Below are 25,720 nucleotides of genomic sequence, written 5' to 3'. Positions count from 1 at the left end.
AAATAAAACTGTAAGCCTGTTATTGACCCGCTAATGGTATTTTAACTGATTCACTTATAATCGCTGTGATCTGAAAATCAGAAACCAGCCCAAGCCAAACACCCGCACCTCGGAGGAAATCTGCGTTTACTGCACGCCTGTTTGCTTTGGCTATTTTTTGTGTAACCCAAAAACCAGATCCCATTCTCACACACAGATTTTACAACCGTGTAACTGCACCAGCTCCAATAACGTTGGTGCAGATGCCCAGCAGTCTAACTGAAAAACGATGCCGTTTGATACAATACAGCCAGATTGTGTTAAATCCCGGAGTTTCAGGATCAAGCCAAACAGTACAAAAGCGAGGAAAATACAAGGTTACAACACGTGGAGCGTAAACGCTGAGAGTGATTCCAGATTTTCAGAAGATGAAAAGAAAACCATGCGCTGCTTCTCTCTAGCACCAAAACAGAAAGAAAAGGAAGTTCTTAGGTTTCTAAGAAAACCATTAAAACTTATAGGAGTTTCAGAAGCAAGCCCCAAGGGGAGAATTTCCTGGATTAAAGAGAATCATTTTGCTATGGATTTCTATCTTAAACGACCTGTTGGAAGTTAAAAGTGACTTCACACACTTGTGATGCTTTTTAGCCAAGCCTGCTGCTTAGTTAAAAGCTCACTAGCAAAAACACAACGGGGATCGCATATCCTCTAGGCTTAGCGGGGGTACCTTAAGCTGCACAGACGGGGGTTTCTCAAATACGGCATCATAACCATGCTACAGAGCAGTGCTAGAAAGGACCAGGAACAGGGTATGAGCCCGGGAAATAATCTCTCAAATAAAACCAGAAATTAAATGAAACAGTTCATATTGCCTTGCGTGTAGTGTTCGTAAGGTCTCTCCTCAAACCCTCAGCAGATCTTTGAATTAGAGTACTGACTTTTAAAATTGTAACAGGATGAATATACCTGCGTCATGCTGATGTGACAGTAAGAAAAGAGTATTGCAAAACAGCTCCAGAATGAACATCAGGAAAAAATGTCAATGAGAAATGGGCTGCACTTTTAAGCTTGTTTTAAAATTGACAGAGTTTCAGCTCTTTGACTTTAGTTACTTTGCAGCTCAGAATAAAAGATTGCTATGCCCATATCACAGTAAAATATAATTTCACTTCCCCACTGAAATCAAGTACAATCAAGATAGGATCTCAAGCTGCTGAAAGGAAAAAAAAAAAAAAAAAAAAAAATTATTTATCCTGGGAAGAGAAGAAATCTTTGAAAAGAACCTAGCATCAACTGAACTGAATCCAAAATTTCAATTCTTTTAGGAGGCAGCTTAAAAGTCTGTCTTCTTAAAAAAATAACCTAGATAGGTGATGTGCCTAACTTGTGACCAGCTTCTAAGGAGTGAGACACATCCCTTCCATGAAGCATAAAAGCTATATGATAGCATTTAAAATGTAATACAAGTTGTAACGATCCAGGTAAACTCTTGCTGTGTAGTGAGTAAATCATCCACTATTATGTAATAAGATACCAATGAACACAGGGTAAAAATACATCAATTATGTCATAATGCTTTTAAAAAGTGAAGATCTGGTGCTGCAGAAGTATATCATTTTCAGTTTCAGCTCCTCCCCCAAGAGAACACCCATGGTACTGCATTATACCACAGCCATTCGATTTTATTTACATCTTAAGCTTTAAAGTAATTAGGTCACCGTACTTTAATTTCCTGTATGGCACCAAGTTTACTTTTTAAAAAGTGTCTCCGTGTGTGTGTGTGTACGTGTGGCAGGCACCAAAATGCAATGTTCCATCCTATTTTCTCTAGCTTCCTACATCTCCTCCTTCGGTAAAGCAGCCAGCAGAGCAGAGTTCTGCAGAGGTCAGTTACATTGCCTTCAGGGCAGCAATGCGAGAGCCCAGATTCTCCTGCAGGTAATACAGCAGATGGAGTTCATAGTGCTCTCCTGACTCCGGCACCCTTATACTGTGTCTCTCCTGAGGGTAGATCTAAAAATATAAAAAAAAAGTCATGAGTATTCAGAAGAGTTGTGGCCACCAACATTTAAACCGGTCCCCAGAGCCACATTCACGATGTTCAAGTAAGCTCCCCGCGCTAACTCTGTGATCGCGCTAATACACCCCATCCTCCATCACCTGAACGTGGAGACAACCCACTGCACCCTCTAATCCAGCCAGCGCTGTGCTGGAGGTGGTCAGCCGGGCCCAACAGAGGCAGATCCTGTCCAGAGCCATCACATAAACCAGTATGCTTGCAGCTATGCAGCACGGTGCGAGATACCTGGGCTACATCTGCACAGAACCAGCAGGGTTTAATTAAATGCATAACCCTGTTCCACAGCGCACAAACACTGCTGTACTGCCTCCAGACAGCAGATCTCCTTGGGAGCAGCCTTAACTGCTCTTAACTGCTCATTTGCCTAGTGGGTTTTTTTTGTTTACTCGTAAAATCTTCCTTTAAAAAAAAGTTAGCCTCAAATACTACAGCTTTATCCTAGAATTCCAAGCTCCCAGCACGGTCACGTTATAAGTTCCAATTCTGGACTCCTCAAAGACAGACACATTGCCTTTACATTCTGGTTCTGGCCTTACCTGTAAGTCATACGGTTTCCCAGCTCTCACTAAAAAGCTGAGCAAAATACTAGTGTGTGCAAAGTGAACATTCTCATCCAAGAATCCGTGTAGCAGCAGCAAACGGTTTGGTCTGAGAAAAGCAAGAGACAAGCGTTTCTAGACAGCATCCCAAAACTTGCCAGTCAGGTCACAGTCCACAAACATTCCATCAAAAACACTCAAAAAAAAAAAAATTTGCATTGAAGACTTCACTACTGTAAATTGCTCTGCATGCACGAGTCTCCCAAACCTATTCTTTCCTCCTCTAAAAGTTCTTCCTGCATACGCACATCATGGTCAGACCTTTTACCTGTTACATCATCTTTATTCTCAGAAGTATTTCCTAGCTTGGACAATACAATGGCTTAACACTTGCTCAGAATCATTGCTGGTTTTCTGCTCTTTGCGAAAAAGCCCATGGCCTCAGCCTGCTCTGCAGACAACTCTGTGCTGCAACAGCCTTAGAGCGTGCAAAAAGCATCCTGGATCAACTAGTTTTTGTGTAGCTTAATGTGGCTTTAATGTGCTAATCATATAAGTGAAGATATGTTTGTCATTTCTTTAGACATAAAAGATAATCTTTAATTACAGCTAGGATAAAAGGGATTACATGGAATGGCCTGTAATTATGCACGTTTCTTAGTGTTGGGTTTGAGTCTTTATTTTTTTTTTTTAATTATTATTTAATACTAGCATTTGTGATTCCAAGATTCAGTTGCCAAGAACAGAGAGACAAAAATGCGTCCATGCGGCTTGATCTTTCCTGATCGGAAAAGTAGAAGGCAAAAGCAAGAACCAAACTTACTCAGAAGGAAACTTCTCAGCTTGTATGGCCACCGAACCCAGGTAATACCCCTGCTCGTTGTGATCCGGGTGGCCCATGTAACGCTCGGTGTAACCAGTGTCATAGAAAATCCACAGCGTGACGGGTGCTCCAGCAATGGCCACCTGCAAGTTCAACAGGGATCTCAGCACTGGGAAGGGAATGCCAGCACAGTCCCTCCCTCCCTCCCCCAGCTCCATCCCACTGCAACTCTAATTGCCCAAAACACACTGATAAGTTTACAATCCACAGCCTGCAGTGGAAAAAGAAAAGCAATCCTCACCCTCCCTCCCACAGTTCATAGGTATCAGCACAGTTTAGCTACACCCACATGTACCGAAAACAAGGCAGCTGGGAAAACGGGGAAAATCCTCCAGACAAATCAGAAGCAACACTAAACATGTCACCTGCAACACCTGCTGAGGGAAGTGGATTTTGTCCAAAATGCAGAGTGCTCTGCTTGTGGGTTGCAAAACCTTTGTTCATTTGAATGTTTAACAGAAACATCATTTGAATGTCTAACAGAAACAGGGATCGATAGCTCTTTAGGACTCAAACTACCTTGCATAGCTACCTCCAGTTTGTAGAGGCTTGTGAAAAAAAGACCAACGAGGAAAAAAAACCAAAAAACAAACCCACCAAAAAACCCTTTGCAAAGCAGGTATTCTTAAAAGTAAAAATATAGCAATTCTTAAGGACTTGAGACAAGTAGTTATTAAATCTCCCAGGAATATTCCGGATGGATTTCGACAAAGCAAGGGCAGCCACAAAGAACAAAACACATCCCAAGAGCAACATCCAGCTCTTACCACATCTCTGCTTCCAAGACATGCCCAGGAGCAGTCTGGCCATTTACTATAGTGGTCTAAAGTCACATAATCACAAGATCCTCTTTTCGGTACCTCTCCCCATCTCCAGGTTGCCCTCCTGGCTGCTTCAGAACACACTGCTACGAAGCAGCACGGGCAGTTTGATCTGGGAATAGATCAGTCTGCAAAAAAACCCCTGTTCTCTCAGGGCAGGAAAGAGGGGAGGAGGAAGAGCAGGAGGTGGTGTTTTTCAGCAGCATCATTTCCCTTAGTTGGTTCACAGCCCAAAGAGCTCAGCTGACACAAAGCAGGCAACAGCTGGGACTATATAAGGTACCTTCAAGCACAGGTATAGCTATACCAGCACAGCTCAGGTAAGCTCAACAGTCCAACCATTTAAAGTTCTTACACAGTTCCAGAGAAGGAATATCTCAGCTGAATGGAGTGAACAGTTGTTCCTCCTCACCCCAGCTCACGAGAAGAGACTCGCAGATATTCCAGTAAAACTAGCCTACCTGAACAGTCCCACACTCCTCTTACATGCCAGGCTTCTCGGATGGCAAGCATATTCTGCCCAAAAGCACCCTGCTCTCATTGATGCAGGAAGCCTCATGGACAACACTGCACCTTCACACCAGGTCAAGATTATGTTTGGCTCATTTGGAGCTAGAGGAAGCAAGCACAGTGATGGTGCAGTCACACTATGCTCTTACACTCAAATAAAAGCACTGCATTATCCCAGGAAGAAAAGCTGCAAATTTCTGTGGAGAGGTAGGAAAGCGCAGCACAAACACAATTTTCTGATTTGAGACATCTCTGCTAGTACTAATTATTGGGGCTGTACTGGTATCATCGCTTCAGAAAAGACAAGTCCTATAGCTGTACCAGTACAGATTGAACACAAACACCAGTCCCACACAGCTCTCAGAGCCTAACAGTGACCTCAGGCTTACAGAGGAAGAACATGTCATCCTGATGCTCCTCCCCACGCAGACACACAAGTGGAGAGAACTGAGGAGACAACCCAAGGTCACACAGTAACTTATTGCTCTTGCAACACCCATTGAATGCTGGTTTTAAAGCGTACTCTGGCTTGCTGGCACGCACTAGCTTTAAAGAGTGAATTTTTAGATCCGTTGCCTGTGAAGTATCAAAAAAATAACCACAGCCTGGAAGCCTAATTAGATATACTGTGGAGGAGATGTGTGCTAGAAAGCAACTTTCCTCTGAACTCACCCAAATGGAAGAGTTCTGAAGAAAACAGCCAGAGCACTGTGACCTCACTTGTCTAGAGCAAGTTCAAATGTCTTTGTGCTGTGAACACCCGTGGGAGGTTACACGATTAAGGGAAAAATTCCATCTGCACCACCAGAATAAGTAGTCAATGTATGAACATACCCTGAAGATATCTGACCTCTGCATTAAAGCCATCAGAGAGAGGTAGCCTCCGTAGGACCAGCCATGAATGCCAACACGATCCAAATCGATGAAGTCATACTGGGATGCTAAATACTGCAGCCCTTCCACCTGGTCATCAATTTCTATTTGTCCCTGTGTAAGAAGAGAATAAGGTAAGTTTTGTCAGTTACAGACAAAAGTTACATTCTCAGAATTTCCAGATGTAACCACCTTCAGACCTTTGCTGCTTCTGTTTGTGCAGCACCCAACTGCACACCAGCACTTCACTGTGCTAGGAAGTGTCTTATGGAAAGATGACCCCTTTCTCTCATAAGACAATAAACACTTGCTGACTCATCTTTTAACTATCTCTTTCTTTGTTTTTCTCCTTGCTCGGGGACAAGTAAGATTTTTTCAGTGTTTTAGCTTTTTGCTGTTACAAAAGCAAGGCTGTATTCTAGCTCTGAGCTTGAACACACCATTCCCAACAGAGAGAGCTACACAGCAAAGCCAGAAGAGCCCTCCCTGCCTGTACACATCGCCAAATACACTCACCCTCTCTGGCCTGACGCAGGAACAGTAACCCACACTGTGAGTGAAACTACCCTGCTCTGTGTGAGCAGCAAAGCATTTCTGGTGGGAGTCAGTATGAACCACCTTTCATTATGCCTGTCAAGCTGGAGTTGGTTTGCAACTTCCAACGGTGACATTGTATCTTTCCCACACCGAGTCTCTTTCCTCCCTCAAATGCACATTGCTCAGCTATACGCAGTTCCTCTCCCCAAACCTAGGCAGTGTCACACGGCCTGTGCTGGGCGTCTGCGCCAAATCAGTGCTTCAGCTCAGATAATGCTGGGACTCCAATCTATCTCTGGCTGAAAACAGTCAGACTCAGAGCTCCACTTACCATTTTGTACTTAAAGGCTCCTTCAAACTTCAGCCCTCGGTGGCAGGACCCCCTGTTGTCAATGACAACAACAACGTAGCCTAAAGAGGCCAAAGTGTTCAAACGGAAATACTTGATTCCTTTAAACCGATTGTTCACTAGCTGTACCTGGAAGAGAACAGCAATGACACAGCCACATATGTAACGGAATCCAGAGGTCACCTCTTCATCCAATTTCAGATTTTATTTATATTTACCTCAAGATCCCTACTCCCTGCTGCGGGATTCTCTCTCCCTGCTTGTGATCTGCTGTGAAACAAACTCTTCCCCCGTTAACAAGCCATTCTGTGTCACAGATAAGAAGAGCTGAATTGAGCTCCGCTGCAGCACCAATGGGTATAGAGCAAGAGGGGCACTTGCTGGCAGCACAACCCAACCCCTAGCCTCCAGCTCTGCTCTCCACTCCCTCTGTTCTTTCCCAGGAGAAAATCCCTTCGCCAAGTCTCACTCCAGGAACTGTTCATATGGGAGAGCGGTGGAGTGATCCAGGCCAGCCCACCCCACTGCTCACCACCATGCCGCACTCACCTGAGGCCCTCCATAGATGAAGAGGACAGTGGGGTACTTCTTTCCAGGCTGGAGATTGTGAGGTTTGTACATCATCCCATACAGCGTAAACCCTGTGGAGCTCTCGAAGGAGAACACTTCTGGGGGTATGTAATCAGGAAGAGGGCCTGTCATGGGAGGGAACAGAGACTCTGGTTTAACAGGGAATGGATGAATAACGCAGCTCTGCTCCAGCCCAGCCCCATCACCAGTCTCGCTGCAATCCCAATGGAGCTGGCTCATGCTTTCCAGTGGACTTTGCTGGAACCAGGCAGAGACTGGGAATGCCCCAGCCATAGGAGAGCTTTCTCAGCCCTATTACATTCCCAGCCCTGCTCTCCTCTGAACAGTAGTAACTCTTCTCCCCTGACATAGACATTACAGGTATCCCAACCCTTCCTAACCCCACTTAGGACTCACTGCATTAATGAAAATTAAACCCCTCTCCTGATAGTAAAACTGGCTTTCTACAGTTTCTACTAGCTCTGGCAGCAGAAGCTTAGTAATTTCCACTCTAAATTCCTTCATGGCCAGTTTATACCCATTCATTACTCAGCTGGAAATGTCACTCAGGTGCTTCCAAGAACTCCTTATACAAGCATGAGTTTCAAAGACAAGTCAATCACCCACAACAGCAAGTCTCAAAGCAGCATATGCTGGGGTATCTTTCATTCTGTCATCCTGATTGTCCTCTTCCAGTTCCTTATCCATGCTGTTACCTGCTGAATCTAAAATGGTAGCCCAGAATTCCTTTGTCCTATGAGCTGCATCATCTTCAGGTCCTGTCAGGCGGTAAAGCGACACACAGTGTGGGTTCTTCTGATTACTGTACTTGCTGATGAACATGTCACAATCCTAGGGAGAAAAAGAACATTATCTTGAACTCCTCAGTGCAGAGGCACAAGAAAAAGTGATCACTTTTTTCTGCATTTAGATTTTTCAGATGATGTTTGTGGACCAAATTAAACGAGGAAGTCTGGGCTCTTTTGATCACAGCAGACAGACTCTGAGAAGCTACAGTCCTTAGCAAGACTCAGACAGTCAAAGTCTGCAAAACCAACAGTGGCATGAGGATCTTGACACACATCCTCTTCTGGGTAAAGCATTCCCAGCTGAAAAGGCTGCTGCCGCAGATGCCTCTGGAATCCCACCCAATGCTGCCACAGGCTCATCTCCTCTGGTGATCGCTCTATAGCCCACTTCAGGCAAAAAGAGACAGACTCAGTTTCAAACAATTCATCCTGGCTGCTTTTGCCTGAAGTCAGCTGAAGTGCAACTGAACTGGGAGCTCAAATGTGGTTTCCAGAGTGGGTTTATGCACTCACTGTACAACATATAGGAGCACGCAACACAGTGTAAGATCTATTTTTGTCATATTAAAATACAGCCTTGTCTGCTGATTGATGAAGGACAGGACTGGCGATAAGTCACAGCACATCCAGCCAGCCCTGCCTATACAGGGCCTTACAGGCAAACAGGTACCTGGCTGACACAGCAGGCGTGAGAGTAACCACGTTCCGTAAGCCGCTTCACTTCTCCAGGATTCTCGTAGTTAACAACGTACAAGTGATGCTCTAAAGGTGAGTCTTTTGTGCCTTGAAAGTACACCAGTTTTTTGGCTTCATCAACATAGATCTGTCAAAACCAAAACACATCCCTCAATATTGTTTCTTGCCAAAACAATACCCAGTTCTACCACCTCCAAGTCTCCCCCCCTGCCCCACTTCCATAAAGCTGAATTATAGCCCAAAAATCTGCAAGGAATACGCTAAATAACTGTTAATACTGTCCAGAACTCTGTCAGTTGTGATTTGCACTTCACACCTTGTTGCTCAGCTCTCTCATGCAGGTCCTTTCCCGGTCTCCCCTATTGTTTGCTATGCTAAACTGAATCACAGAATGGTTTGGGTGGGAAGGGACCTTTAAAGCCCACCCAGTCCAGCCCCCTGCAAGGAACAGGGACATCTCCAACCAGCTCAGGCTGCCCAGAGCCCAGTCCAACCTGGCCTTGAATGTTTCCAGGAATGGGGCATCTACCACCTCTCTGGGCAACCTGGGCCAGTGTCCCATCATCCTCACTGTAAAAAATGCTGTATGTTGCTTGCAGGATATTCATGCAGCAAGAGCAGAGACTTACATTTGATCCATGTCTGCCAAGCACTTCCCATTCTCCACTGGTAATCGCTATCTCCTCTTTAATGGGGCACTTGAAGTCACCTGCAAATAATCAACATACAAATTCAGACCTTACACTTTTACATTTTACAAAGCACACAGTGACAATAATACTTGTTCCTTCCAAGCTTTTTTACAAGACTGAACCCAAAGTAACCTGCTTTTGCAGAAGACCCACACCACTGCCAGCTCCTCAGACAAATGTCAGGGCTAGTACCATCTAACATTCTGTGAAATGTATGTTAAAGGGTTCATAGGATTGAACCTGAGGTCTGGACAGCCTGCGTGCCTTTTTTGTAGCATTTTGTCACTTGCACAGAAATACAAGTTTTGTGCTGAAAAATGGGTGTGCAAAGGGAACCTCGGGTGTCAAAAAATGGGGAATTTTGCAACAGGGTAGGGAATAACTGCTTTTCTAAGATGGTTTAACCTCCCTTAGAATAAGGGAGATTCAGCAAGAAAAAGAAATCGGATGCATTCAAAGAAATTTAATCAACTCAGGATATAATACTATCTGGAAAAAAAAAAACCACAACAGTTGCACGAAACCAGGACCTGTAGTAAAATTAAGTGTATTTTTTGTGCATACAGAGCTCAGTAAGTGCCTTCAACACACACCAAGTAAATTAAGTATCACAGCATGAAACTGTAAATTAAAGAATATGCTGTGGAAAAACCACTCCAGGAGCTTTGCACACAACCATATCATGCATCTGAGCAAGACCAAACTTTGACTGCAGCTCAGAACCACATGGTCCTTGAATTTTTGTGCCTGAGAGGACTCTTCCTGCGTTTCCATTTGCAACAGCTGACAGTAATTTTCTCCTACTAACATCTCTGTCTATACACCAATACCGTGATTGTTTTTAAGAGCAGAGAGGAATTCTCTGAATAGGTTTTGCTGCCAAGCACACATGTTCATTTTAAAGGGACTAACATGTGGGCTCACTCAGACAGGGAGGCCCTCTACAGACCTTTTTACAGCATCTTCAAACCATGCTGCTTGTTAGGCTGTCTGCTACAATCTACTTGTAAAGGCTGACAGGGACTACGTTGGTTTTTCTTGCAAAATCAAGTTCTAAACCCATCTGCATTTGTTAGATACGCTAGACCCTGCACATCAGAAGTAGTCACGTTATTGCTATAACGATTAAGCTCTGGCAAAGGCAGCACACAGTCCCAACATTGACTGGAAAGGCCAACTAAGTGCATTTCACAGTATCATGGGGAGCTTGTTTCCCATCTGACTTTTTTTTTTTAAGCTTGTCTCTCTAGTCCATGAGGAAGAATCAGGGTTAAAACTAAGACATGCTGAATACAGGATAACCCCTGCACAATTTCAAGAGGAATGACTGCACAGTGAAGTGCTTTTTTGGACAACAGCAGGAGTTTCCAATAAGACAATAATTCCTGCCACCTGGAAGGACATTTATTTCCTCACTAGTGAGCAGCAAATGCCCAATTAAAGCAAAATAATAATTTAACTTACTTGGAGCAGGGAGGCCTCCACATGACCGTTTATACTTGCTCTCCTTCAAAACCGAGACGATTTTGTATAGGTGCCGGAACCCCGTTTTACACTCAGAGGCAAAAATGAATTCTATCTCATCTTCATGGGTTTGAGGGAAAACATAAAAGATATCATGGATCTATGAAGACAGAGCAGTGGATCATTGTTATTAGCAGGACTCTGGCACTGAAATCACACATAATAAGTTCCTCTTACTGCTCAACACAGTTTACAGTAGCAGGCTGCATCTTCCTGCTCACGAAGATGCCGTCCCCTGCTTGAAGGAACAATCTTTTGAAGGACTTGGGAGCATTTATCTGTACAGTACGAGCTGCCAGTTAAAAATCACTCTAGCCAGTAAAAACAATGGAGAAAGGACAACTCACTGCACCACCCTGAAACCATGCATACTACTAAGGAGAAAACCTGGAATCATAGAGAGTACTCGCTGTAGAGAGATCGTTCACTGGAAGGCTTGGTGCAAATGCTCTCTGCTGAAAGATCCAACTACCTGTCAGTGACTGATGTTCCCAGGCCTCACTGCACCCTGGCACACCTCCAGCAGGACGTCACTTTAGAGACATCCATCTTTATTTGCAGAAGTGTGAACAGCACTCACTGTTACAGCATTAGCCTAGCACACCGGTGTCCAGTCTCACAGCACAGGCCCTAGGGCACATCCCTGAGAACATTACGCACAAATCTATTTCACCAGACCATATGTATTTAAGAGGGGTTTTAGTGACTGTTAGCAGACTCTCGGGACTTGTTCACCCAGTATCATCTGGATGCATCTTTGCTGGCTTAAAAATAGTTCATCTGCTGGCACTGCTGCTGATGAACAACTGCACCGAGAAGCAGGAGGGTGTCTGTGGATAACACTGTGGGCAAGGGGATGCCCTGGAATGCCAGAGCCCTGGGCTCTGCTCCTACTTCTATCTGACCACTGTGTAGCCTCAAGCAAACCAGCTCTGCTTTCACATCCCAAATCTCTCTGTTCTCTACATACTGTGAGCTCTTTACAGCAGGAAGCACAGAATATGCACAGAACTTGCACAATGGGAATGTTCTCCTAGGCAGCACGGTAACACCAACGTTGCTCAAGTGCTACAAATTGGGTCTTGAACAACAAACTGTCAGAGAAGGCTGAAATTCAAATCCTCACATTTATCCAGATGTCTGTTGTTTCTTCATAAATAACAAAAGGTGTAACAGAATCTGGTACAGCATCGATAAGTTTCTGCCTTTCCATTGCATCATCTTCCATGGGGATGAATAATGCAGGAGGGATCAAGACTATCTGAAGTCGTGTTTGGGAGCGATCCAGTAAGATGGACCAGATGCTGTGGAGGAAACAGATATTAGAGAAAATAACATGCAGCCATGAGTATTAGACAGGTCTGAAAATCTCGACACACGCTCAATTAGCACTAGGCATTTTGAGGAAGTCAAGAATGTTCAATTTCAGATTAAGCACAAAGCCACATGTAAATTTTCACCCACATCAACAAATCTCTTCCATAACACAAGAACCTATTTCACTTCATTTCAATATTGCATAAGCACTGCCGGTTCAAAAGTTTAATTTTATTCTCCCAGATTTGAATTGTGCTTTAGGGGAGAAAGAGAAGAGAAAAATCAGAGGGAACAATGAAGCAGAAAAATTTCAATTGAAATTTCAGGATACTTGTGAAAATACTGTAAAATAAATCTACACCTGGCAGAGAATAGTACTGGTACCTAAATGGTCTGGCAGCAGATCCTGCCATACTTCTGATGACTTTACATGTAGCTCTAACAATAACCCCGCAAAAAGCAAGATAATGTAGCAAATGTGTTCCTGTATTTCTTCCACATTTTGGAGAAAAAAAATTTAAAAGGTAACAGCCATCTTTAGATTCAATAACTGGAGAAGTGCAATTCTGGAGAAGCTTCTGGTGAGTTAGAAACACTGTACTACATCATCTACAGGGTTAAAAATGACATGCAAATGTAAGTAGCACTTACAGCCGGTTTTCTGATCAGTAAGTCTGGTCAGCAAGGACGGTCCAGTGGTTAGGGTGCTAGCCTAGGGCCTGGGGGACCTGGGCTCATTTCTCTCCTCAGCCACAGACTTCCTGTGTGACCGTGGCAAGTCACTTAGCCTCTCTGGGCTTCAGGTCCCCATCTGTAAAATGGGGACAATAGCACTGCACTCTCTCTCACAGGGATGCTGCGAGGACACATACATCAAAGGTGGTGAGTGCCCAATACCAAAGCAGTAGGGCCAGGTGCCCCAGAAAGAGACAAGGAGAACTCTGCTTTGGTTTTGGAAAAATTGTCCCCTTTGCACAAATAAGTTTGTAGAAATGTAAAAATGAAAGCAGGCTTAAGCTTGAAGAAGACAGGGACCACTACATTCTGCTTCTAACTGTATTGCCCCAAACCCTCTAAGCAGAAACAGGATTAACATACGCACTATTTTCCTTCTGGCGTCCACCCAGCTCTAGCAATGTACTCTACTCCTTCAAAGAGGATCTCGAACGGCTGAACTAGCTCTTTATCCACAACACCTGCAATCTGTTGACAAAGCAGCAATTCAGTGACACTGAGATGAACCCCCACAACCAGTTTTCATGCACGATGAGAGTCTGGACACAGAAGACTTCGTCTGTGCAGCTCATGCAACTTAGATTGTTCAGCCTTTGCAACACAGGGGATTCAACCCCATCTGAAGCCAGACACCAGAACAGGAGGAGAGCTGCACACTACCGGCACAGGCAGGGCTGGGGCTGGAGAACTCTGGATGCTGCTCACAAATCCATCACTCATCTCGGACAAGTCACTTGAACACTCAGCTTCCCCATGTAAAGGGGAGGTGATTTGTACCGAGCTATTCTGTAAGGTGTTTTCATCGGTAGATGTTGAACAACCTGCATGACACCCAATCATCAACATGGTTCTAAATCATGACACGCAATTCTGCAGTCTGTCCCTGCCAGGACTGGGAACAAGTCACAGTGGTACCCCAAGGGTTGTGACAGCTTTCCCTGCCTTTGCTGGCTGACATCAGCATCGCTATCCCAGCAGATGACTGTTGATGGTTGAAGCATCTCAAGAGTAGACAGAATCCCAGTAATGTATAGCAGTGACTGTATCTGTTTGGGAAGATTAATTTTCCAACTGTCCGAAGATCTTAGACTGGGCTATGGAAATTTCTGCATCTGTTAAAAAAATCCCAGTGGAAAGCAAAGTTCATCTCTTTTCATATGTTCATGCTTTTGTAAGGCGACATAGTCTCTTTGCAATCAAATTTTCTGCAGCCACCAAGAGATCCTTCACATAAGAAGGTCTAACCATCCACACCTAAAATATTCTACTCTGCAGCTGTTTCATAAAGCAGTGGTTGGGAAGGGAAGCACAGCCTTGAGAAATACTGCTGCACACACAGACACCAGGTATCTGCGTAAGAACAAGTGCACTGCCTCCAGAGAAGCCATCAAGCTACGACAACCAAGAAAGTTTATTTGTACTGAACTGGAAAACGAATTTTACCAAAAAAGAATCACAGAAATTGTACTTATTTGGAATACAAGCACAACATAGAACTTACTCTGCCTTCCGCATTGATTGTCACTTCAGATATCTTGAAAGTGACCTTTGGATTTGCTGTACCTATAAAAACAGATGTTAACAGTCAAGCACCGATTGCTGGCTCTCAAGAGGACAGAGTTGAACTGTGCATCATTGTGGTGTTATTCATACAAAACTGGAAAAGGCAAACAGCAGAATGCTCTTTGATCAAATAGCCTACTCGCATGCGTGAGCACAGAACCAGGCAAGAAACTGCAAACATGAGGCAGATTCAGTGGATGTAAAGACTCACGCTACTGTCACAGGCAGTCTCCTCTCCCACAGTCAAAGGATGCATGTACTTGTTTTAAGTGAAAGCTCAGGAGCGATCAGGATAGCAAAGCAAACTTTGGTTTACTGTCTGGCTATTATTCTCAAGGTGGTACACAGAGAGTGATCCAGTGCTAAAAAGCATCTGTGAAAACTGAACACTTAACCTATAGCCATGACTAGTGAAGTTAAAATAATAAAGCTACATATTTGTGTTGAACACTGAAAATCTGAAGTTCACTTTTTACACAACGCCTGCACAACGCAGCAACTTATGCTGCTGTACAGCACCTGCAGGGCCAAATGCTGGGGCCTGCTCCACAGCAAGAAAAGACAGACAGTAAAGGGTAAAGCTATTGCCAGCTGATCCACAAGAAGTGAACATGTGGCAGATTCCATGTACTCTGAATACTCTCAGCGCTGCTGTGAAGTAGGAAGTACTCCCACTTCACCAACCCGGTTTATACACAAAAACTCATGCACTGAGGTGAAACAACTTGCCTTGGGCCACAGTGCTGGCCTACTGAAGTACTTATCTTCTCCCTGGTAACACACTACCCCAAGCCTTGCCCTCGTAACAACCCACAGAAAAGGGCTATTGCCTCTGCAGCTCAGACTGGAAACTGAGGCCTAGAGATCAAAACCTAGATTTTTTTTTTGTTTGTTTTAAAGCATTTAGGCTACAGTTGGCTCATTTTCCTAAGCTGCTGAGACTTAATACTGAATAGAGCACCCTCAGAAATCTGGGTGTACACAACTGATGAAAAAACACAAGCAGTCATCCTTCACTTCCCAGGCTAACACTGAGCCTTTCCTACTCCTTAAAACAAGTAGTAAATCAGGATAAATAAGCAGAAACTTTTGCCAGTGGATCAAGGATTCTGCAAAATCTGAAACGAATTCTGCAGCTTGGGAAGATCAGCCAAACAGAAGATATTTCTCCAAAAAATGAAGATTTTGGGAGCGAGGAGAGTGAACCGCTTATCTTTGAGCAACATGCCCTGCTTTAACAGCAAGGAAACCTCAGAAGGGCAAGAGTTAAACAGTCCAAGCTTGCCCCATGCACCTGACAGCGAATCAGCCCTCAGCAGGTCTGCTTAAGTCCCACTTCCCTGCTCCCAATGGAACTCCACTTAATGTGCTTCAAGCCTGTCCTCACCCCTTTACTGCTGAAGCCTCCAGATAATTTACTGTTTGAAAATACGACAACAGGAGGTTTTCTTGGTAGGCTGTTAGCATGCCGAGTTTGTTGTTCAAAGTCCAAGAGCAGTCACGGAGACCAGAGTCCTTCAGAACTTGAACTACCAGGGCACTGCCAGCAGCTAAACAGAAACCCTCCTGCAAAATCAAAAGGCCATTTCTGCAGCTATTCCCTCAGAGACACAGGGCTGTAATGAGAATCAGCTCCTCAACAACTCAGATTCGCCGTGACCTGAGACAGCAGCTCCAAAATAGTGACAATCAGATAGGGTTTCTGCCAACTCTTGAGACACCCAGACTCGGAGCTCTCAGTAACCACATGGCTGGAATCTCAGCACAGTCACCAGTGACTAATCTAACCTCCACAGAAGCACCTTCCCCAAACACATTTCCACCACCTGGACAGCAATTCAAAGACTACTCAACACCTCTCCAACAACCCCCTGCTCTAGGCTAGGAGAGTCACTGCTGTCAGGCACATGCAATAAAATGTGTCTCCCAGAAACAGAGATACAAGGTATCGGGGTCTCACCCGTTTTAGGGTACCGGAAGGAATCTGTTCTTCTTGTCTCCAGCATGGGTGATGTGACATGAATAATTTCCACCTCTGACTCATCATTTTCTTCATAAAGAATTCGAAGAACTTTACCCCCATTCAACGCTGTAAATGAATTAATATTTCCTGGTCAGAATAGCTCTCATTAACAGTTATTGTAGGCATCAATATTCTCTCAGGAGCACAAGCAGGTTGGAAGGATGAAGAAAAATCCAACAAAGTCCGTGATTCATGTTTCATTAAGCAAAACACTCACGACTCCTACCACTGTTGTGAGAAGGAGAATCTCTTCTCCCAGTAACAGTGCTCACAAGGCCACTGTAACATGCCCACCACTGCAGACAAATCAAAAGGAGTTACGGGTATAAGGTTCCTATCTGGCATAAAGACAAGAAAAAAAAATAACTCTGCACTGGACAGCACAGTAGGGGGCCACTACTTGTGCCTGTCACACCCACTGGATCCACCACACTTACTTGGCTGTGCCTTTGGGCTCCACCAGTAGCCAGTGTATCTGTCAAATTCCTCCTGCAGCACAAAAGTAGCCACGCCAGCAGATTTTGGATCCTCTTCCACATTGGCCAGTTCTAAAAAAAAGACACAAAAGAGTTCATGATCTACTGCAGAATCAAACCAGTTCTGCATTATCCCAAACATGGCCCAAGTTCACTCCCTGGGAACAACTACACAATAATAACTCTTACTTCTCAGCATTTTTTTTTCTGCTTCCACCCTGTTTTGTTGACTTATTTAGGGAGGATGTAATCCTCTCTGACATGGCAGCTTCTTTTAGGAAAGGAAAGCAATCCTCCGTTCTTACTCCTACTGAATTAGTTTCTAACTTTTCTATGTACTTTCAAAGAAAGGAAATGTTCACTGTACCTGAGCTCACTGAACTAGGATTTACAACTTGTAAGAAAATAAAACAATAAAAAACCCCAAGTGAAACTGAAAATAGCAACACTCAGAAAAGTGAAAGCATCAGTGTTTCATTCACGGTACAAATCAAAAGTAACAGACTTACATAACATCTTAACATGACATATCCATAGGGCTTCAATATTTTTCCTGTTACCCTGGAGGTAACTTAGCAGCACTCCCTAAATAATTATCAGCTGTCATTGCACTGTCATTGCTACAGTTTATTTTTAATGTACTTACATAATATTTTAATATTTATAATAATGCTTTAGCTTATTTAAAGTGTCAGAAATGTTAATTTAACTAAAATTTAAATGATATAGTTTAAATACAAAATATGATTTAAATACAAAACACAATCATTTTTTTAAGTGTTTAATCCACAGTTTCCCATTTCCCTTCCTCCAGGATGCATGTCTAAAATAGAGTTGCAGAGGGTAAGAAGCAAGGACCTAAGTTACTGAGTGTGAGGGGCCAGCAGAAGCCACAGTGCTACTCAGAAGCTGTTTACAGTACAGCTTCTAAAAGGCCTGCAGCCTGATTTCACTGACAGAAACTTTCCTCCAGCTCTATTCCGCCCACAGCTCCTCCACACAAAAAAGACTTTGCAGTTAAAAAGAATGTGCTGTGTTTCAGGTGAAGAGCCCTTCCATATGTACTCAACAAATAACTCACTTTGCCAGATTCCACAGTGCAGGGAAAAGCATCACCCCACAATACCTGCACTGGCAGAAACACATAGAACGTGACAAACAAGGTGGAATAAACAGCGTCCATTCCCCAAGATTTCAGAAGAACCCCTAGGGCTATTGCTTAATTCAGTCTAGCAAGAACAAGTGCAGAGGAGGTGCAGAAATTTTAACTCAGGATGCATTACCATTGTGCACAAATGTTAGCCTCCTTTCTTCTCTGGTTTCTATATTGGATATCCAGATGTCATTGCTATGGATAAATGCAATCCAATTTGGATCAGCTGGACAAAGCTTGGGATCCATCCGGATATTTGGACAACTGGTCTCTACCAGAATGGGTCTCAAAGGTTGTTGCTGTTTGAAAGAATAAAAAAAAAAAAAAAAAAAAAAGCACAGTAAACAATGATGACACGTGGACACTTACAGAAACTACACTGGATCATCAGAAGGTCGCTAAAGGTCTCTTTCAACCCAAACTGTTCCCTGATTCTATGACACTGACATTTACAACAGATAAATGTATCAATTCTAAACACAGAAAAAATGTAGATATTTTACAGGGAAAGTTGTGCTTCTACCACAGTTGCACAGATCCCACCAGGACCTCTTTCACCAGTCCTGAGCATTAGCCACAAATCAGACGACAAATTGCTTAGAGAAGCCTGGCACGCTCTTACAAACAGCGCCATAAAAAGGGGCTGGCAGAACATACACTCTTGTCCTCCAAAAGCAACTCAGGGTACAGTAAACTCCCTCTGACAGTGGGGTTAGAGAGACATCAGGCATTTCTTATTATAAGAAGAAATTACTCCAGTTTTGTAGTGCAGCTTTAGCACCAGCACAGTAAAGGCTGCTTGTTCTGCAAGTTACAGCCAAACCTGTAACACATCCAGCACTGACTGCTGAACAGTGACCTCCAAACCACAGCTTGGGAACAAAAGCTGCCTCTGATGTGACTTTTTTTTTCTCTCTCTGTTTTCGCTCCAAGTCAAAGAAAGTAGTACTGCAGAAACCAGGAGAGATGAGTAAACTCACAGTGAATCCATGAGGGCCTCCATCTTTTACGTGATAAATTCCACTTCCAGCCTGAAACAGAAAGGTGCCGCTTTCTCGGTGGTAATCATAAGAGGCGATCCCAACGGTGCCAATTCGCTTCCTCTCCCGTAGCAACTCCTCTTCACGAGAGTACATCCCATAGTCCAGGACGGCCTGAATACGGGCAGGGAAGCACAATCAACACCTCTGCTCTGCGTGTCCTGCTATACTTTCAGAGCGCCTCTGCACGCCAAGCTTCTAGGAGCAGATGGCTGCGCAGACACCCTCCTCCTCCAGAATCCTGCTGGCGGCCAGAAGCCCACTCCTGCTTGTGCCTCTGCAATCAGCGCTTGGAGGTGCAGGTCACGAGGGGATCCTACACAACTGTAAACCTGACAGCCGCTTCTCCCACTGCAAGGCCGGCGTTATTTCCAATATACACTGGTATAAGAGAGATCAGACTGAAGATCTGTCATTTCTAGAACGAGTAGGAGAGTTTCTGCTAACTTTTGCAAAGATGCACAGTGACTGGTCTGGTGGGAGGAAAGCACAGCACGAATTTTATGTCTGGCTGACAGCCTCAGGAAATAACAAGGGAAAAAGCACACCCAATTCCACATGGGGTTTGTCCCACCTCCTCCAACCCGCCACGGCGCATGGGGTGGGACTGGTGCGGGCTTGCTACGCGCAGAGGTGAAAATGGGACACAGGTCCCAGTGAGCAGGACAGGGATCCTCTGCTCCAGCATGAGTCAGGGAGCCACGGACTGATCCGCAGCGGGACTCATCCCTTTCCCCGGCAAGAGAGGGATTACTGGAGACTGCAGGCTCCTTCAGCAATCCCCAGGATCTCACAGCAGAGAATCTGATGCAAATTAGCACTTGCAATCTCTGCCGGCAAAGGAGGAATCATCCAGCACACACAGTTTTTTGACGCACAAAGGCTATAACTCCAAACACTGATGAGAAAGCTCTGCTTGTTTCTGAGATGGCTGCAGAGTTAGCCAAGTACAAGGAGAATCTTAAAACATTTAAGACAATAAACAAATTTTAACAATGGCTTATAGGTGCAACCCCAAAGCCTGTCTACTTCCTACGCTGCCAAGAAACAAGAAAGAAATCAGGACCCACCGGAAAAAGATCCAAAAGAGGCTTCCAGGAAAGCAACAGGACGGCAGCTTTGTTTATGGTTTTGGGGATTTCAGAGTAGAAGAGTGTGTTCTCCCTGTTCTCCCCAGACATTGCTATTGTGAAAGTGAAGAGGGGAAAAAAAAGTGTATTAGCTTTATGTGAATAATCCAAACATTCTGAAAGAATGCCCAGGAACACTTTTGCAGGCCCTTTCTACCAGAGAAAGCACTGACAGTCTCTGCACTGCAGCCTCGCTCTGGGAATTCCCTGCTCCACAGAAATGCAAGTCACGGAGAAGGCAGAGAACAAGGAAATACACCCAGGCTTACCCCACGCTGCCTAAAGTGTATCCGTGTCTTCTTGAAGGCTGGGGGCTATTTTATTTTTTAAGCTTTTAAAATCAATGCTAATTCCCCTGACTGCAACACGGCATGATACAGCTCATGTTTCGAAGATAATGCATCCTACTGAAGGTCTGAACGTCCCTTTCCTGCTCCTCTCCCTATTCAGATTTCCGAAAGCTTCTGCCAAGGCACACGGTGACCAGAGCCCAGAGGGAGCCTCAACGTGCTTGAGCTCAGCACCATTCAAGGATTGCGACCCCCATCCTCTAAAAAGGGGAAGAAGAGACAGATCAGCACCTTTCTGACTATGTCACTGCAGAGCACACGCAAAGACTCTGCGAATCACAAATGAGAGCATGAGCAACTAGCCTGAGCAGCAAGCAGTGGGGCTAGAACGCGGTTCCAGCTCCCAGGCCTTTGCTCCAGCCATTGCTTCTCCCTCCACAGTTTTTCGTGGACTTGGGTTCAGCTAGTGCAGCTTTTGACCAAATAATTCCTCTACCACAAGGCCTGCTCCAAAAAGCCACCCAGAAGGTTGCTCACGGTATCACTCACAGTGCCAAATCACTTCGAGCACAGCTGCAATTTAGAAATGCAGATATATCAAGTGAACACTAATTAGTGAAACAATGCAGAAGAGAGGCACCGAGGCCAAGAACAATAAATTACATTAAGTTTCTCATTATCAAGGCCAAAAATGTTGAGAAAAACGCTTACTGCCCCCAGCTCTAGACTGCTATTCATTCCCTCCAGAATCCCTGGAAAACCTACTCCCTCTGTAGCTGAGGCACAAAGGACTTTCAAAATTCCATTTATAATCTTCGTTTTGGAAGGAAACTTTGAAAGAGAAAAAGGTTCTACCCACTAGTTTTAATTAAGAGAAAGGAGATCAAACTGACATAGCTTTTGGAGAGGGGATATTGTACTTGGAGTGAGAGAAAATAGACCAAACAGACTTAACCTGTCCTCCCAGCTAGGGACCATGCCCCAAAGGACATTTCACAGTTCTTTTCCAGCTCCAACAGGCCTAACAGGTCACCTCCAACCACAGGATTTCTGTGGGAGATGACACTGTAAGTTTTAACGAGACATTATGATCACACCAGTCAATCCAGCCTGAAATTCATTCCGATTTAACTCCCAGAAACATCCAGCTCTCAAGAAGCATCAAACTTGAACAGCCTCTGCAGTGACTGTTCAGTCAAGGCACAGGCTGCCGCAGGAAGCTTACCCAGATAGTAGATCCTATCGGAATGAGGTCCTTCTGGATCATTTTTCTTCACAAATGTGAAGTCGTGAGGGGCTTTTGCCATCAAGTACCCATGATACTTCCGCGTATCTGTAAGCAGTTTCCGAAGCTGGCTCCAGGAACGTCTCTCTACATAGAAAGGTTCCAGGTTTGGCTGCTCCTCTCTCTGGACCTGCTCCTCACGCCCCACAGTTTCAAAGATTTCAAGGCCCGGCTGTTCAGTTTCCATGGCTGCTGCCATGTTGCATGTTTCTGGAAGAACAGAATAGCAGAGGTTCAGCACTGCCTTCCAGCAGGCCAGCAAACATTCACTTTACACTCCTAAAACGCACCACAGCAAAAGCGCGACAAGAAAATCACCAGTTCACGGGCGAAAGAAAAACAGCAGAATTAAAAGGACTAGGAAAGAGATTTCTGCTCTGGAAAACAGGCTGCCGTCACTCAGGCTTTCAGAATGGGCCTAAGGACTTCACAGAGACACACATATTTATTGTTGTTTGCCTTTGCCGTCCTCCCCCTCAATTTGGATCCACCAGGCCGTCCACAATGGGCCTACACAACTATGTGCCCTTGTTCCCACTATTTTCCTATAATTTCTTGGGTTTATTTGTGTCTCCTTTCAAACAAAGCTCAGAAGGGTCTAGCAACAACCATCACTATATGTCACGTCAAGGATATAATTACAAATACTGTACGGATAAGACTCTTCCGGAAGAGTCAGGAGATATCAGACGAAAGGGGACACAGTGAAAAAAAGGATTTTCCAAATAGATTTATCTGCAGCACGAGTCTTATCCTCATGAGCAGGTTGTTAATTTAGCGGATATCTCTCCCTGCAGGCAGCTGTGCTTTACAAAGCAGATCTGAGGTGGAATAAACAGCCCAGATGTCTGACAAGAGGAAACTGAGTCTTTCCACTACAAATCTCAGACCCGAAGGCAGCTCCAAAAGGATCCAAGCTATAAACTCCTGAGCTGTGATTCATTACCAGAGAGACCAAGGCGTAAGGATTGCCATTCCTCAAAAAAGAGGATTTTTTTCCATACATAGAACGGAAACGCTGCACAACTGTTCTGCACACTGCTAGGACCTAACAAAAACACAAATACAGACGAAACAAAGCATTGCCATTGAGCAAACAGGCACTAAAGGGCCACGGAGTCTCAAGGCACAGGCTTGTGCAGCACAGCTACCCAAGGCAAAGCTCCCTCACAGACTGGCTCTCCTGCGGCTCTACACAGCAGCTGAGTGCGGTATCTCATCACAGAGAAATGAAAAAGAGACAACCTACACCTTGGACCAAACTCATTTCAACACAAACTGCTAAAAGCAAAGCAGGGCAAGTCTGGATTAAAAGCTTGCTTCCACCTTTGACCAGACAAACACAAGTCTTTATTTTGTCCAAGCTATTACAACACAAAAAGATGGCAGGACTTAAACAGCCCTGTAAAACTGGAAGGAGAGTCCAAACCCATACACAAACCAGCGCTCTGCTCAGACAGCGTCAGAAACTGAGAATGAGACTTCAAACCCGAATCAGAAAGCTCTCATCTAATTTGCAAAAATCCAACGAAGAAAAATCTCCTTTCCCCATCTACACTCGGATGCTGGCATGTCTTAACCCGATCCATTTCTAACACTTCCCTTGCAAGAGAAGAGAGAAAAAACGAAGAGCAGCAGACTGTAAGAAGCAAACAAGAACGCTGCCACCCGGCAAGGTTAGCTCAGGGTAACGCGAGGGTCTGCCTGGATCTCTACCGCAGCCACCTTCTGCCACGTGAAGCATTTTATTTCCACCTTCCCGCACCCAACAAAGAGACCGCTCCATCCTTCACACCAGCTCAGCGGACCCTCCAGCACTCCAGCACGTCTCGTATCCGCAGGGTGCGCCGGAGGGGCAGGTCGGGCCCCGGCGGGGGGAACAGGACGGGCCTGCGCTTCCCGCCGAGGTCGGAGGAAGCGGGCAGACCCCAGGAGGGGCCGTCCGCCGCCGGGGCCAGCGGGCAGGCCTGGCCGGGGGCGGAAAACCAGGCCCGGGGCAAACCCCCCCCCCTCCCACCTCACAGGCTGCCAGCAGCTCCCTCGAGGACGGAGGAGGCGGCGGCCCCGCTCCCGGGAGGCCCAGAACCCCGGACCCCAGGAGCGTTCTCCCCTCTCCCGGTACTCACGGCGCTCCGCGGCGGCAACGCTGCCGGGCCGCCCCGCCGGGCCGCTTCCGCTTCCGCCAGGAGCGGCCGCCGGGCCGCGCCGAGCGGGGGCAGCGCCCCCTGCAGGCGGGGAGGAAGCGGCGCCAGCCACGCCGCTGAGAGTACAGGCGAGGGCGCCGCCTGCCGGCCGGGAGGACCAGGCTGCGGGGAGCGAAGGGCAGGGGCGTGCAACGCCCCCCCGTGCACCGGGACGAGCACGTTGTCCCGTGCAGGGGGACCCGGGACACACACACACACACACACACTACCCTACGCACGAGGGTGAGGTCGTGCAAACCTCCACGAGCGAGGATCCTTCAGTTCAAAAACTGGCTTTTTTCCCCCCAAAAAGCTAGCGCTTACATCCTGACACGCTTCCCACAGCAAAAAAAATAATTCCCAGCTGCTAATAACCCATGTTCAAGGCAGTGCAGTGAGCCCTCAGACAAATGTTTCTACACATTTAAATTTCCCTTTGCAAAGCAGAGCCACTCTTTGTAAAGCAAAACCTTTTCTGAGCCACTCTAAACCAGGAAAAACAAAAAAAAAATTGCTGCAGGTGCCCCCTACTAAATGTACATGCAAGTAGAAGCCCCAGGTCACACACAGAGCTCACGGCTGTTTTTTCCACACCGGCTGCTCGGTGCCGTGTCCCGTGCGCTGCCCAGGGGTTGTTGGCCCCTAAAGCGTACATCAGATTTGTGTTACGAAACAGAGCAGCCTGGCTACTACTGCTGCGGCTCACCCGTCCCTCCGCAGCGGGTTTGCAGCCCCAGGGGCTGGCAGAGGTTGGAAACGCTCCGCTCAGAGGCAGGCTGAGACACGGAGCCGGTGGCTCTTACCGACGCGACGCGGAGATCTGCACAGAAAATCCTCTGCGGGAGCGTGAGAAAGCGCCCCGGAGCTGGGAGGGAGAGGTCGCCCCAGGCTGTGGCGGAGCAGAGGACGGACTTTGCCAGCGCAATGTGGAAGGCCGTGGGCGAGGTGCCCTTGCATGAGCCGCTGAGGCAGCAAGGAGCAGCCTTTTCAAAGTATCACCAGAATCAATGCTCTCCTCTTTTCAGCCTTATTAACAGCCAAGTCTCGAGACATGTAATTACAATATAAGACTTTAAACAGGTTGGGGCATGTGCGTGACAGGGCAGGCTAGAAAAGACATGATATTTTCTAAATTTTTATCAGCCACCCTTGGCTACAGCTAAGACAGCTCCAGAAGCTCTCCATGCCCTTGCAGGAGGCTGCCCCTCAGTGAAGACCTGTGCCATGGAGGGAGGAAGATGAGGGTCAACACCAAGGCAAACCCCTGCAGGTCCGAGCAGCAGCAGGGCACGCTTGAGGGACTGGCCGTCCCACACGGCAGAAAGCCGCCAAGGGGGGCCGAAAGCCAACAGTGCCCGAAAGGCGCCACAGTTCTGTTAAAATACCTGACGTGCTCTCTCACCGGGGTCACCGCCACAGCGGCCAACACCTCTGGGCCCCGCACGGCGGCCTGGGGGCACGGGGGAGGCCGCGCATGGCCCGCAGGGAACGCACAACGCCCCGAGAGGCCGAAGGAGACAGCGGAGGGATGCACCAGACCGCACCTGGGCCGACAGGAGGAGCTCCGGGACGCGGCGGGACCCGGCCTGACCCGAGGAAGGGAGGAGCGCAGCGGCCCACGCCCAACCACGGCGGCGGCCATCACCACCCCTCTCCCCGCTGC

The 25,720-nt window shown here is 46.1% G+C and overlaps 1 protein-coding gene across 7 annotated transcripts; it reads right to left on the bottom strand.

Moving 5' to 3' along the window:
- Positions 1-1,636: 1,636 nt before the first annotated feature.
- Positions 1,637-25,708, bottom strand: DPP8 (dipeptidyl peptidase 8). Of its 7 annotated transcripts, none has more exons than XM_086757092.1 (20): positions 25,602-25,708; positions 21,815-22,084; positions 20,240-20,352; positions 19,110-19,283; positions 18,260-18,428; positions 16,938-17,048; positions 16,438-16,566; positions 14,416-14,477; positions 13,282-13,382; positions 11,989-12,166; positions 10,803-10,962; positions 9,276-9,355; positions 8,621-8,773; positions 7,858-7,993; positions 7,121-7,266; positions 6,554-6,700; positions 5,647-5,799; positions 3,422-3,564; positions 2,596-2,707; positions 1,637-1,992 (listed from the first exon to the last, which is right to left on the bottom strand). In XM_086757092.1, the coding sequence occupies exons 2-20, from the start codon at positions 22,071-22,073 to the stop codon at positions 1,870-1,872; spliced, it is 2,649 nt and encodes an 882-aa protein (XP_086613218.1). In that variant the 5' UTR covers positions 22,074-22,084; positions 25,602-25,708; the 3' UTR covers positions 1,637-1,869. The 7 variants fall into 7 exon arrangements, with proteins under 7 accessions (XP_086613218.1, XP_086613216.1, XP_086613219.1 ...); XM_086757090.1 differs by having other exon boundaries at positions 25,443-25,607; XM_086757093.1 differs by lacking the exon at positions 25,602-25,708 and adding an exon at positions 25,460-25,529.
- Between the last annotated feature and the right edge of the window lie 12 nt (positions 25,709-25,720).

The sequence above is a fragment of the Chlamydotis macqueenii genome, chromosome 12, assembly GCF_036417535.1.
Source record: "Chlamydotis macqueenii isolate bChlMac1 chromosome 12, bChlMac1.mat, whole genome shotgun sequence".
Classification (NCBI taxonomy): Eukaryota; Metazoa; Chordata; class Aves; order Otidiformes; family Otididae; genus Chlamydotis; species Chlamydotis macqueenii.
This window is presented reverse-complemented; position numbering and strand designations above follow the sequence as displayed.